The 15,750-nt window shown below is 35.5% G+C and overlaps 1 protein-coding gene across 5 annotated transcripts in view; it reads right to left on the minus strand.

The window, feature by feature from the left end:
• The window catches only part of ACBD6 (acyl-CoA binding domain containing 6), a 198,786-nt gene that overhangs the window by 84,280 nt on the left and 98,756 nt on the right, over positions 1-15,750 (minus strand). For all 5 annotated transcript variants that reach the window (XM_004424973.3, XM_087438659.1, XM_087438642.1 and 2 more), the window contains one exon: positions 11,914-12,003. In XM_004424973.3, coding sequence (XP_004425030.1) covers positions 11,914-12,003 — 90 coding nt within the window. The remainder of the gene's footprint in view (positions 1-11,913; positions 12,004-15,750) is intronic.

Below are 15,750 nucleotides of genomic sequence, written 5' to 3' on the forward strand. Positions count from 1 at the left end.
GACTCCATGAAATTACCCTAGTCACTGTTCTTTGTGAGGGTCCCTTCTAACAGTTGCTAGGAAATTTAGGGGGATTAGAAGAAAAATGCTAAAAACAAAATAAAAGGTGTGATTCCGGCAGTCCTCATTCATCCCACTACTAACACCATCACCTAAGCAGAGCCCCCAACCTACTCCCTTGTACTCACACCCTTCAGGCTTCTGTTGTGACACATTTTCCCTCTGAGGTCACCACTGTTGGTCCTTTCAAAGCTGATTTTACCCAGGTAAATACCTCAGAACAATGAGAGGATGGTAACATGAGTCACAAATGATAATTTGCCTCAAAAGGGTTGGCCCTGAGTCCATTACATCCCTCAATAGATTTTGCTTCTGAAGAGCCTTACTGTGCTTTCCATGGTCTTTTTTTTTAACCCAGTTAAAAAAAAATGGGCACAGGATCTGAATAGACATTTCCCCAAAGAACACATAAAAAAGGCCAGTAAGCATACTGAAAAGATGCTCAACATGATTAATCATCAGGGAAATGAAAATCAAAACCACAATGAGATACACGAGGATGGCTATAATTAAAAGGACGGATAATAACAGGTGTTGACAAGGATGTCGAGAAACTGAACTCTCATACATTGCTGGTGGAAATGTAAAAAGGGGCAGCCTCTTTGAAAAACCACTAGCAGTTCTTCAAAAGGTTAAACAAAGAGTTTCATATGACCTAGTAATTCTACTCCTAAGTATATACCAAAGAGAAATGAAAATATATCTGTACATGTCCATGTTCAAGAATGTTCACAGGCGCTTTATTCATAATAGCCAAAAACTGAAAGAAAAAAGAAAACTAAATGTCCATCAACAGGAGAACAAACTGTGGTATATGTATACGATGAAATGTTACATGGCAATAAAAATAAAGGAACAAACGATATACATAACAGGATGATTCTGACAAATGTCATACTGAGGATAATAAGATTGATTCAAAAGAATATATAATATATGATTCCAAATATTTGTATTTCAAGAAGAGGTAGAACTAACTGATGGTGATAGAAGTCAAAAAAATAGTTACCTCAGAGTGCGGGTGGGAGGACTGATATTGGCAGGAAGTAGGTTAAGGAAACAAACCTTCTAAGGGTTCTGGAAATATTCTAATTCGACAGGTGGTAGTTGCACAGGAACGTGTGTATATGTGTCTGTGTGTGTTTACACTCTCTCTCTCTCTCTCTCGAGACAGAGAGACATTAAGTTGTACCCTTAAGATTTTTGTACTATATGCACCTCACTGAATGTATTTTATACCTCAGTTATTTTAAATAATGAAGGAAAACTACTCCATGTACAGTATTGTACCAAATATCTTTAAAATAGGTTATATACATGTAAGTAGAGAAAATGAAGATGAGAATAAAATGCACTCAAATTTTACAGCAGAGAGGTTAAGAGCTTGGGCTTTGGAGTCAGAGTAACGTGTTTGAATCTAGATTTTGTCACTTAAATGCAGATAATAATATACCTACGTTATAGGATTGATATGATTACTAAAAGGGACAACACACATAAAACCCTTGGTATGTAGTAAATACTAAAAAACTTTTATATCCTATCTCCCCACACACAAATGTAATAGAACTACAGATGGTTTTAATTACTGCTTTATACTTTTGTCATTTTTTTTCCAAGATGATGGAGAACTCTGAAATAAAATCTACAGAGTTTGGACTTTATCCGATAGGCAGTACCATCATTAGAGAATTCTGACCAGGCTGGTGACACAGTGAACAGCAGCGCTGGGAAGCCTCTGCTGGCAGCAACATGCTTGGTGGACGTGGGGAGGAGGAGAGGACTTGGCCAGCAGCAGCAGGAAAGCCCTGAGGTACAGGGGCTACAGTCATCATTTTAAGCCTTGCAACACCCTGGTGATATCTAGAATTGTCATTATCCCTATTCCTTTTTTTTTTTTTTTAATATATTTTCTATTTATTTCATAAAACTATATATGTATATAGAATTTCCTTTTTTTCCAGATTCATTCATTTATTCTTTCATTCCACAAGTACTCTTTTTTTTATTGAGATATCATTGACATATAACATTATATTAGTTTCAGGTATACAACATGATTCAATATTTGTATATACTGCAAAATGATCACCACAATAAATCTAGTTAACATCTCATGTTTTCAAAATCTTTTACAACACACAGTCACCAAGGTATTCACTGAAAGAGCATGTTGCTCTATGCCATTATATAAACCATAAGTTTATGTAATTTTTAAATCATAAAAGTCCTTATATGTCAGTACTACCCAAATGAAACATCTTCCTTTTGAATCGCGTTAACACCCAGTAGACAGTGCAGACACCCAACACCGTAGACGCTCCTACTTCTCACCCTACCCCGCTTATTTCCTTAATGTTACTCTACAATAAACCTGAGAAAACCTAGCAATAAATCTTCAGCATTCAAATACTTTTTAATGTGCTTTGGGCGTAGTTTTAATCTTTCTCCAGGGCTTGAAAGATCAAAAGGGTCTGCAGGGTGTATGTGTGCGTATTTAACCCATATTCTAATCTCAAATGTGGTTAAGAATCTAACTCCCAGAGTTGAACTAAAAATCAATACCAACCAGTGGAGGAGACAAAACTGTGTCTATAATATAGCCAGATAACAAATGAAATCCATAAAGGAGCTTTCTGAGAAATAAAAGTTCCAATTCCATCAGAGTCATAGAAGGTAGAAACTGCAGTGCAATAGAAGAATATATGAGATATACTGAAGGGTAAAAATGACAGGAAAACACAGAGTGGACTTTGACATATCTCTAATTACTACTTCGTTTAGAGCTAATGGTAAAAATTAGTCTTCAGATAGTTGATAACATCAGCCTGTCTCTGCTGGGTTAGTACCAAGATCTGTGGCCAAGCAAATACTTCTAATAAAATTGATTTTCCTTTTTGGCAACCAATAGGCCAGTCAATAATAATGTTGTTTAAGGAAGATTGAGTCATGACGGAGATGAACCTTTCCTTTCATTTATTATGTTTGTATTGTCTATATTTGAAAAGAGTTTTCAATAATGAAACCAAAGAAGAAATTACAAGAGGATAGCTATTCTGAGAGCTAATCTCCACAAGCCCTCTGACTTGGAAGCATATTAGCAACCCAAACCGACAAAGCCAAAAGCATTCCCTTAACTGAAGCTAGATCATAAGGATTGGGATTGCCAATAACAAAGGACTATCAAGGATAGGGGCAGTATACGTGGTCATGTGAATACAAAGAGGGCAAGAAAACACTGGCCAGGCATACAGTCCCAACTGATCCATCCTAAAGACCTACATGGAACTTTAACTTTGCATTAAAGCTGGAATTCAGTCAAGAGTGTTCTATAGAGCCACATAAGGCAGTTTCTGGATTGTTTGTCTTATATGACACAAATAAATAGAATACAAGAAACCCACAGGCAAAAACCTCAGGCTGTGCCTAACTTGGGGACATTTCCCTCCAAAATACCCCCTACCTATCCAAACCAAATAAAAGACATGAGTCACCAATAGTTTGTTGTTTCTGTTTTTGTTTTTTAACTTAGTGATGGCGGTGATGGTGGTGGATGGGGGAGGCAAGGGTTGGAAAGACAATTTCAAAGTTCACGCAGAAAAATAAACAAGCAAAAGTAACCGGAAAAATTCTGAATAAGTAGTGAAGGAATCTATCCTACCAGATATTAAAACATATTTTGAAGCAACAGTATTTACAACAGCATAGCACAAGTACATGAACAGAAAAATAGAGCAATGGAATAGAAAGCAATAGAAATACACAGAGATGGGCCGGCTCCGTGGCTTGGTGGTTAAGTGCGCGCGCTCTGATGCTGGCGGCCCGGGTTCGGATCCCGGGCGCGCCCCGAGGCACCACTTCTCCGTCCAATGCGAGGCCGAGTCCCACGTACAGCAACTGGAAGGATGTGAACCTATGACATACAACTATCTACTGGGGCTTTGGGGGGAAAAAAAATGAATAAATAAAATCTTTAAAAAAAAAAAGAAAAAGAAAAAGAAATACACAGAGGAAGTGAGAATATGAAAAAGAAGATACTTCAAATCAGTAGAGAAAAGATTATTCAATAAACATTACTCAACAAGTGGTTACTCAAGTAGACAAAAATAAAGTTGGCACCATTTGGACAAAAATAAAATACCTATTATATATGTGTGTCACAAATTAATTCTAGATGGATCAAAGAAACCATAAAATGATGAAAGTACTAAAAGAAAACATGGGGAAAAGTTTTAATAATTATATCAAAAAGTGCTAATTTTCCTTAAAATATAAAACATTCCTATAAATTAAGAAGAAAAATACCATCAATCCAATGGGAAACTGGGCAAAAGATATGAACAGATGGTTCACAGAAAAAGAAATATAAATGGTTCTTAGTTACATGAGAGGATGCTCAATATCACTCTTAACAAGAGAAATACAAATTAAAAGTATGATATACCATTTCTCATTCATCAAATAGGCAGAGAACAAAAAGTGTTATGACAAACTATTTTGATAAGGGTAGAGAAATAGGAATTCTCTCATACATCGCTGGTGGGTGGCAGCGATGGTACAGTCCATTTATATGGTACTAGTTAGATAAATTATGATATATCTCCATAAAGGAACATTATGCAGACATCAAAAAAGTAAGGCAGCACTATCTGTACTAATACAGAACAATCCCCAAGATAAAGAAAGCAAGTTATAGAATAGTGTATTTTGCATCATATCACTATTGTATATGCTTGCATATACATAACATATCCTGAAAGGATATACATAAAGCTGATAATAGGTACTACCTCTGGAAGAACTGAGTGGCTATGAAACAAGGATGGGAGAAAGAGTTTTAAAAAACTAGTCTTTTGCATTTTGAGAGTTTTTTTCCCCTCGTATATATACTAATTGCTCAAGAAAAAAGTCAGTGAAATATATACATTTTAAGGCAAGGTTATGGCCCAAGGCTATCATTTGACCTATGACTCAAAGCTAGGGAACTGGCCCAAGAAGAATGCACACATGTCTAATAGGGAAAGAAGTATTTCTTCTGATAAAACAACAAGGATACCCAAAAGGTTCTGATAAATGCTTAGTCCTTTCTGGTTCTCATGTTCTATTTTTCTAACTTTCTGATAACTTCTTTACAAGCTAATATTACTTTATTCAGTAATTACTGAGCACCTACTATATTCAGATAGGTGAGGCACTGGCAATACAACCAAACTCTGGTACCTGCATATGGTGGTGTTGAGGATACAGGCATGCAAACAGCAAGGTGATCCCAGGGAGCTATAATTCTTTGACGAGCTTAAGAACCAGGAGCTATAAAGATAGTGGGGGTGCCTAGCTGGTTAGAGTGAAGGACGGCTTCTGGAGGAAATGATGTGTAAGCTGAGGCCTAGGAGGGAGAACGAAGGAGAAAGGAAATAGTACATAGAAAGACCAAGAAATGAGCAGTATGTCAAGTTCTTCAGAACTAGTGGAGCTCAGCATACCAGGGCTGGGGCATAAGAAAGGAAGGTGCTGAGAAATAAGGAGAGGTAAGCAAGGCCCAAATCGTGAAGGGCTTTACAGGGCAAATTAAATTTAGATTTTATCTTAGAAAAATAAAAGTAAACAAGACATCGTTTGCAAATTAGCATTAAAGAAAGACTCTCTAGATGAAAAGCGAAAAATAAATTGAAGGATATCAAAATTAAAAGAAGGGATACAGTTCAGAGCTGCTGACATAATTTAAGAAGCTCGAACCAGTGTACTGGTAATGCTGAAAGAGAAAAGTGGAGAGATTTGGGATACACTTAGGAGGCAGAACCTATAAGACTTGAATGGGTGTGAAAAAGAGAGAAGAATCAACGATTCTTCACCAGGAAAACTGGCTGGATGATGGTGACAATTACGGTGGGGGGGTAGTTCTTGAGAGATAGTAGGTTCAGTGTTAGACACTGTGAGTTGAAATGTCTGAGAGATATCCAAGAAGAGATATATGTTTTTGGAACTATTGGCTGAGATCTAGGTTGGTAATAAATGATTTCTTCTATTTTCTCTGTGAAATAGGAGATAATCTGAGAATAAGAAAGACCATAAGACTTGCCAGTCAAAATTAAAGATGGATGCCATGATTCATAATAATACCAGGGTTTTGTGATATTTTTTTTCTAGCATTGCCCAGAGCCCAAGTATAAATATGTAGAAGGCAGGCAATTGGACTATCAGAGTTAGAGTTTTGCCAAGTGGCTACAAGTGTTGAAAAACACGGAATGGGAATGCGGATAAGGATAACAGCATGAGAGTGGATAAAATGAGCTCAAATGGGAGAAGGTAGATGAGTCAAGGGACTAGGGATTTCCATAAGGTCAAACAAGAGATTTAGAGTGAAATGAATTGGAGAGTGTAGTTAGAACTGAAAATTTCAGACTTGATGAAAAGATCCACGGTGAGCCCATGACGCCTAGGGGGCTAGAGAGGAATGGACATATACGGCAACGAATATTATGTAAAGGAAAAGCATTTTACATCTAACATACTAAATTAAAAAGCAAATTCCTGGAACAAGACAAGGATGCCCACTTTTACTACTTATACTCAACATAGTATTAGAAAGCTTAGAGCAATTAGGCAAGAAAAAGAAATAAAAGGCATCCAAATTGGAAAGGAGAAGTAAAATTATCTGTTCATAAACAACATGATCTTATATGTAGAAAACCCTAAAGATTGCACAAAAAGCTGTTAGAACTGATAAACAAATTCAGCCAAGTTGCAGGATACAAAATCAATACACAAAAATCAGTTGTGTTTCTAAACACTGACAATGAACAACCTAAACAGGAAATTTTGAAAACAAATTTCATTTACAATAGTGTCACAAAAGAATAAAATACTTAGGAATAAACTTAACCAAGGAGGCAAAAGAATTGTACACTGAAAACAATAAAACGGTGCTGAAAGAAATTAGAGACACCAATAAATGGAAAGACATCCCATGGAATGGAAGACTTAACACTGTTAAGATGACAATACTCCCCAAAGTGATCGACAGATTCAATGCAATCTCTATCAAAATCCCAATGATATTTTTTTGCAGAAATGGAAAAATCCATCCTAAAATTCATATGGAAAGTCAAAGGACCCAGAATAGCCAGAACAATCCTGAAAAAGAAAAACAAAGTTGGAGGTCTCACACTTCCTAATTTCAAAATTTACTACAAAGCTACAGTAATTAAACCAGTGTGGTACTGGCGTAAAAATAAACATACAGACCAATGGAATAAAGAGCCCAAATCCTTGCATACACAGTCAAATAATTTTTGACAAGGGTGACACCAAGACCATTCAATGGGGTAAAGGACAGTCTTTTCAACAAATGGTGCTGGGAAAACTGAATATCCACATGCAAAAAAAATGCAGTTGGACCCTTACCTAATGCCATATACAAAAATTAACTCAAAATGGGTCAAAGATCTAAACATAACAGTTAAGATTACAAAACTCTTAAAGAAAACACAGGGAAAAAGCTTCATAACATTGAATTTGGCAATGATTCTTTGGATACGACACCAAAAGCATAGGCAACAAAAGAAAAAAATAGGTAAGTTGGACTTCATTAAAATTTAAAACTGTTGTGCATCAAAGAACACTATTAACAGAGTGAAAGAAAATCCACAGAATGGGAGAAAATATTTGCAAATCATATATCTCATAAGGCATTGATATCCAGAATATATAAAGAATCCCTACAACTTAACAACAGAAAAACAAACAACCCAGTTGAAAAATGGCAAAGGACATAAACAGACATTTCACCAAAGAAGATACACAAATGGCCAATAATCACATGAAAAGATGTTTAACATTACTAATCATTAGGGAAACGCAAATCAAAACCACAATGATACCACTTTATACCCATTAGGACGGCTATTATCAGAAACAGAAAATAACAAGTGTTGGTATATACTCAAAAGAAGTGAGGGCAAGGACTCAAACAGACATTTGTTAATCGTGTTCATAGCAGTATTAATCACAATAGCCAAAAGGTGAAAGCAACCTAAGTGTCCATAGATGGATATGTGGATAAACAAAATGTGGTATATACATACAATGCAATATTTAGTTTTAAAAAGGAAGGAAATTCTGCCACATGCTACAACATGGATAAACCTTGAAAACATTATGCTAAGTAAAATGAGCCAGTCACAAAAGAGCAAATATTGTATGATGCCACTTATATGAGGTACCTAGAATAGTCAAATTCATAGGGATAGAAAGTAGAATGGTGGTTGCTAGGGGCTGGGGAAATGGGAGAATGGGAAATTAGCATTTAATGAGTACAGAGTTTCACTTGGGGAAGATGAAAAAGTTCTGGAGATGAATGGTGGTGATGGCTGAACAATGTAAACGTACATAATGACACAGAACTGTGCACCTAAAAATGGTTAAAATGGTAAATTTTGTTATGTAATTTTGCTACAATAAAAAAAAAGAAAGAAAATATAGGGGTAAATGTTAATGACTTTGAATTTGGCAATGGTTTCTTAGGTATGACACCAAAAGCACAACCAACATAAGAAAAAATAGATAAACTGGACTTCACCAAAATTAAAAACTTTCGTGCATCAAAGGGCACTATCAAGAAAGTGAAAAGATATTTAACATAGTATTGGAAGTCCTAGCCAGAGCAATCAGGCAAGAGAAAGAAATAAAAGGGATCCAAATTGGAAAGGAAGAAGTGAAACTGTCACTATTTGCAGATGACATGATTTTATATATAGAAAACCCTAAAGAATCCACCAGAAAACTTTTAGAAGTAATAAACGAATATGGTAAAGTTGCAGGATACAAAATCAACATACAAAAATCAGTTGCATTTCTGTACACTAACAACGAAGTAGCAGAAAGAGAAATTAAGAATACCATCCCATTTACTATTGCAACAAAAAGAATAAAATACCTAGGAATAAACTTAACCAAAGAGGTGAAAGAGCTGCACACGGAAAACTATAAAACATTGCTGAAAGAAATTGAAGACACAAAGAAATGGAAAGATATTCCGTGCTCTTGGATTGGAAGAATTAACATAATTAAGATGTCCATACTTCCTAAAGCAATCTATAGACTCAATGCAATCCCTATCAAAGTTCCAACAACATTTTTCACAGAAATAGAACAAAAAATCCTAAAATTTATATGGAACAACAAAAGACCCCGAATAGCTAAAGGAATCCTGAGAAAAAAGAACAAAGCTGGAGGTATCACACTCCCTGATTTCAAAATATACTACAAAGCTATAGTAACCAAAACAGCATGGTACTGGCACAAAAACAGACACACAGATCAATGGAATAGAATCGAAAGCCCAGGGGTTGGCCCAGTGGCGCAAGCAGTTGGGTGCGCGCAGTCCGCTGCGGCGGCCCAGGGTTCGCTGGTTCGGATCCCGGGCGCGCACCAACGCACTGCTTTGGCAAGCCATGCTGCGGCGGCGTCCCATATAAAGTGGAGGAGGATGGGCACGGATGTTAGCCCAGGGCCGTCTTCCTCGGCAAAAAAAGAGGAGGATTGGCGGATGTTAGCACAGGGCTGATCTCCTCACAAAAAAAAAAAAAAAAAAAAGAATCGAAAGCCCAGAAATAAACCCACATGTCTATGGACAGCTAATCTTTGACAAAAAAGCCAAGAACATACAATGGGGAAAAGAAAGTCTCTTCAACAAATGGTGTTGGGAAAACTGGATAGCCACATGCAAAAAAATGAAAGTAGACCCTTACCTTACACCATACACAAAAATTAACTCAAAATGGATTAAAGACTTGAATGTAAGACCTGAAACTATGAAACTTCTAGAAGAAAACATAGGCAGTACGCTCTTCGACATCGGTCGTAGCAACATCTTTTCAAACACCACATCTGACCGGGCAAGAGAAACAATAGAAAAAATAAACAAATGGGACTACATCAAACTAAAAAGCTTCTGCACAGCAAAGGAAACCATCAACAAAACGAAAAGACAACCTAACAATTGGGAGAAGATATTTGCAAACCATACATCTGATAAGGGCTTAATCTCCAAAATATATAAAGAACTCATGCATCTCAACAACAAAACAACTAACAACCCAATTCAAAAATGGGCAAAAGATCTGAACAGACATTTCTCCAAAGAAGATATACAGATGGCCAACAGACACATGAAAAGATGTTCAAAATCACTAACTATCAGGGAAATGCAAATGAAAACTACAATGAGGTATCACCTCACGCCCGTCAGAATGGCTATAATTAACAAGACAGGAAACAACATGTGTTGGAGAGGATGTGGAGAGAAGGGAACTCTCATACAATGCTGGTGGGAGTGCAAACTGGTCCAGCCACTATGTAGATTCCTCAAAAAATCAAGGATAGAACTACCATATGATCCAGCTATTCCACTGTTGGGTATTTATCCAAAGAACTTGAAAACACCAATTTGCAAAGGTACATGCACCCCTGTGTTCATTGCAGCGTTACTCACAATAGCCAAGACTTGGAAGCAACCTAAGTGCCCATCAAGGAACAAATGGATAAAGAAGCTGTGGTATATATACACAATGGAATACTACTCAGCCATAAGAAACGATGAAATCCAGCCATTTGTGACAACGTGGATGGACATTGAGGGTATAATGCAAAGTGAAATAAGTCAGAGGGAGAAGGTCAAATACCGTATGATTTCCTTCATTAAGTAGTAGATAATAACAACAATAAACAAACACATAGGGACAGAGATTGGATTGGTGGTTACCAGAGGAGAAGGGGGGAGGGAGGAGGGTGAAAGGGATAATTCGGTACATGTGTGTGGTGATGGGTTGTAATTAGTATTTTGGTGGTGAACATGATGTAATCTATGCAGAAATAGAAGTACAATGATGTACACCTGAAACTTTTACAATGTTATAAACCAATGTTACTGCAATAAACAAAAAATTAAAAAAAAAAAAAAAAGAAAGTGAAAAGATAACGCACAGAAAGGGAGAAGATATTTGTAAATCATACATCTGACAATGGTCTAGTATCCAGAATATATAAAGGACTCTTACATCTTAACAACAAAAAGACAAACAACTCAATTTAAGAAGGGGCGAAAGACCTGAACAGACATTTCTCCAAGGAAGACTGTCAAAAAGTACATGAAAAGATATCAACATCATTAGTTATTAGGGATATGCAAATGAAAATCATACCATGATAAGATATCACTGCATGCCCACCAGGATGGCTATTAAAAAGGAAAATAACAAGTATTGGTGAAGAAGTGCAGAAATTCCCTTATGTATTGCTGGTGGGACTGTAAAATGGTATAGCTCATATGGAAAACAGTTTGGAGGTTCCTCAAAAAGTTAAATATCAAATTACCATATAACTCAGAAATTCTACTCCTAGGTACAGAACCAAAAGAACTGAAAACAAGTGTTCAAACAAAAAACATGTACAAGAATTGTTCATAGCAATTATTCACAATTGCCAGAAGGTGGAAACAATCCAACTGCCCATCAACTGATGAACTGATAAACAAAATGTGCTATATCCGTACAACAGAATATTATTTGGCCACAGACACAAAGGCCACATATTTTATGATTCCATATCCAGAACAGGCAAATCCATCAAAACAGAAAGCAGATTAGTTGTTACCAAGATCTGGGGTGAGGGGAAAATAGGGAGTGACTGCTTAATGGCTACAAGGTTTCCTTTTAGGGTGATGAAAATGTTGTGGAACAAGATAGTAGTGATGGTTGTACAACTTTGTTAATAAAATGGTTAATATGGTGAATTTTATGTTATGTAGATTTTACCTCAATTTTTTTCAAAAAGCTCTCTCTTCATCACTCTTACCTGACAGTTAATATCAGCTCTATATTGTAGCAAGACTGTGACTAGTTCTTTATGTCCTCGATCACATGCCCAATGGAGTAGAGCTCTGCCCTAAAAACATAGAAAAAGATAAATGAATTTGTTAAGCTAGTTGTGGGGCCATATAAAAGAGAAAATGTTTTAAGAAAGACAAACTAATATGTAAAACTGTAGGTTAATTATTCTAAGCATAATTGATATAAAAGACAGTAGGCATTTTGAAATCAATTGGAAATCCTGAGTTCTACTTCTGGAATCCATTATGTACTAGCCCAATGACTTATTTCAGCCTGATCAGTTTTCTTACCCATAGGTGGAGATAAGGATAATACTAACAACAATAATACCAATAACATTTGTTGAATGAATGAGCTACAAGATACCGCTTTGTAAATGCTAAAGTACTTTATAACTGTAAAAGATAATTTTCTTAAATTATTATGTTCACTTCTTCTGGTGAAAGAAATCTTATGGATAAAAAAATAAGTACTTAAATCTAGGCAGAAATCATAATCTAAACGTAGTATATTTAAATTTGCTCAAGTTTATTCCTTATAATGTAAGAAAATTTAATCAGTTTGAAGCTAAGCATTTCCCCTTAATATCCCAGATTTACACCCCGAAATATCTCAACAACACTAGTACAGCCTACTAGCGTCTATCTTCAAACATTGACGGTGAAAGCCACTTGTAAAACAGAATAGATGATTAACTGTTAGGAGACAAAGTACTAAATATGAAAGAAGCCTACTTGGTCCAAAGAATAAGCGAAACCCCCAAAGCTAAGGGCTTTTGGGGAGAGATGAGCATTGTATGGCTTAACGCTACTTTTTGAAGGTAGTAGTGATGTTGTCATTTTTAAAGAATGGAATGTTTTTCCACATTAAGTTGAAATCCCTGCTTTATGTCATTTTAGAAAAGATTTAAGTAGAAATAAGCTGGGACAAAGATGGCTTTAGAGTAAAAAGCACCTTTCAAGAAAGCTTTTCTAAACCCACTTACACTCTTTATCTTTCAGACTCTCTTCACGCACCTACTAGTTCAACTAATTAAACCAGGATCTACTCTTGAAACAAACAAACAAACCCAAAGACAATTTCTTCCCTACAGATTGTCTTTTTCTTTTTCTTTCATTTGTTTAATTTATTTTTATTTACCTGCAAATATATTTTCCAATATGCTTACACAAAATCCAAAGAAGAAGGGAAGCAGAAAATTCAAAAATGTGAATTGCAAATCATTCACTATTTATTGTAGTAGCAAAAGTATTTTGTTCAGAGTCCACTAAGAATTTTTAAAAATGGAGACAATTGTAAAAGCCAAGTAGAAAATGTATAGAGAACAGAGTTTCCTATGTTACAATTTCTGTAGCTCTAATGTGTGCTGACCTGCTGTTACCAGGGCTAATTCCAAAACCCTACACATGAATAGGAGATATTTTAATAAGACTCTCAGAATAATTACTAACGTATAAAATATTCTATCGTTCAATGTAACTGTTTTACAGCTTTTATATTAAAAGAATTAGATAAAATTTCAAAGTCTCTATCATTTTTAGTTCTAATTTTAAATGTACATTTTATGGCTATTAAGTTAAGCTATTAACAAGAATTACTACCGAGTTAAAATGATGTGTGATATACTTACCCAAGGCACCTACCAGAACCAACTAATAGTTAAGTAAGAAAACATAATATTAATATATCTAGTACTTTTACCACAAGATGTACAGATAATTTCTGCTTCTCAACCAGGTTCCTGTTGAACCCAATACGGTTCCATCAACTAATGCTAAAACATAAATCCTTAGCTGTTTCGATGGGAAAGCAGAGAAGAAACTCATTTTACTGTTAATGGGAGTTATATTTTAAATTTCCCATACGTGCTGCCAAAAATTTACTTTAGGGGAAACACCTATGACTGGACCTCAGTAGAGATTTTCACTCTGGATATATTTTCCTGAAAGGTAGCACCCATATAGCAATGAGTTAAAGAGGATGATGTGCTCTTAGACATTTACACTACGCTTTTTCACAGGTTTTTTGACCTGTGATGTAATTAATTTTTGTAACACATTATTTTAATGGTACACTAATTAACCTTGAATTAGAATGAATTTTCTGACAATGACTTTCTGTGGAAGTGCTGAAGACATCTATATTAAGACAATCTAATGACTAATATTTTTATACAGTATTAAGAAGCTCAAAAACAAGAGCAGGATTAAACATAGTTGTAAATAAGCACAGATAAAATAAATCAGGCTCTGGAATTTTTGCCTTCAAAATGTTCTATATTGAAACGAACAAAGACCAGTATAACTAGGTGTCTGAATGTGATAACTCTACTTCTTCAAATTATAAGGTTCCTGTAAACATGCTCTAATTTAAGATTATTAGTTCCAGTAATAACATAACCAGTAATTTACAGAGATGCTATCCTCATAACCATTTATGACAAAATCAGGAAATAAACACCTGTGGTTTCTTTCCTTTCTTTTTGTTAACCACAAATATATCTGGACCAATACAACGTAATTATTAAATTATTTTAGATATAGAATTCCATAATCTCTCCTCTAGAAAGAAAACCATGAATTAGGTGCACATAAAGCTACATTTGCTTAAAGACTTCATCCAAATTTATGAAGTATTTCACTATTTTTAAATATAATTGTTTTAACTTCTATGAACAATATAATCTCTTACAAATTTTCAAGTTAAATTTATTTTTACTGTTACTACAAAAGCTGACAATTCTTTGTTTGTTTGTTTCTAGTTTTAACTCTTCTGAAAAAATATCCCAGAGGTATTCAGGAGATAAGAGGGGAAAGCCATTATTAAAATGAATCTTTGTTAGGCCACCAGAAGACCACAAGCACTGTTTGGAGAACTCTGGATAAATTCTGGAATTCAAATACAGTAAAACACAGAAGGAAAAAAGAGTTCTCATCTATTAACCAAGGGTGCTAATACTGTCCTACCTCAGACAGATGAATGACTCGAAAGTGCTTTGAAAGTGCAGGGTGGCAGCTAACCTATTAAGTGGTATTACTTTCATATCTTCTGGAAAATAGAGTGGGTCTTAATATTTTAAATGCTTCTTTGACATCCTTAGTTACTTGTCCTTAAACCATGCAGAATTTTTTTAAATTACATTTTCTCTTGGATATTACAAATTAAATGAAAAGAGACTGTGTTATAAAAATAGTCCTGATGTTCTTCTGGTATTTTGAGAACAGAAACAAAGCATGTACACCATACATATAGTAGACAAAAAAATGGCAAAGTTGGTATGTTTAAATTTTTAAGAGTTGTCACCTTGCCATTCTATTAAAGATGAAATGGTGTAGTACTGCCTAATTAGCAAATAAAATACTGCAACAAGTTGACTTGAATTTCTCTCTGCAAAAAAATTGGGTTTCAATTTACAACTGTAGTAGAGATCAACTTCAGCTACCAATAACCTGTAATGTCTCCATCTCCTCTATCCTATCCCTATCTGCTACCCTTTGCTGCTGTGCTGCTGTAGCAGCTGGCTACAGTGAGAACTCCCCCACCTGCAACCATCAGAAACTACACAATGCCTCCTATTTCCACCTCCCTCCTAATAGTGAACCAAGAATGTTTCAAAAACTTAAGAATAGGAGTAGGACTGGGAGGCAGTTTATAATCCCAAGATATACCTAGTATGGAAGCTAGCGGATCCCTATGGGACAATTTATTTACCAGCATTAAAAAAGAAAACCACACACCACTATGTGTGATACACATTTAAAATAAGCAACTACTTGATCTCTTTCACTGGCCAAGATGTAAG

Source organism: Ceratotherium simum, chromosome 2 (genome assembly GCF_057802395.1).
Source record: "Ceratotherium simum simum isolate JZ-2026a chromosome 2, ASM5780239v1, whole genome shotgun sequence".
Lineage (NCBI taxonomy): Eukaryota > Metazoa > Chordata > Mammalia > Perissodactyla > Rhinocerotidae > Ceratotherium > Ceratotherium simum.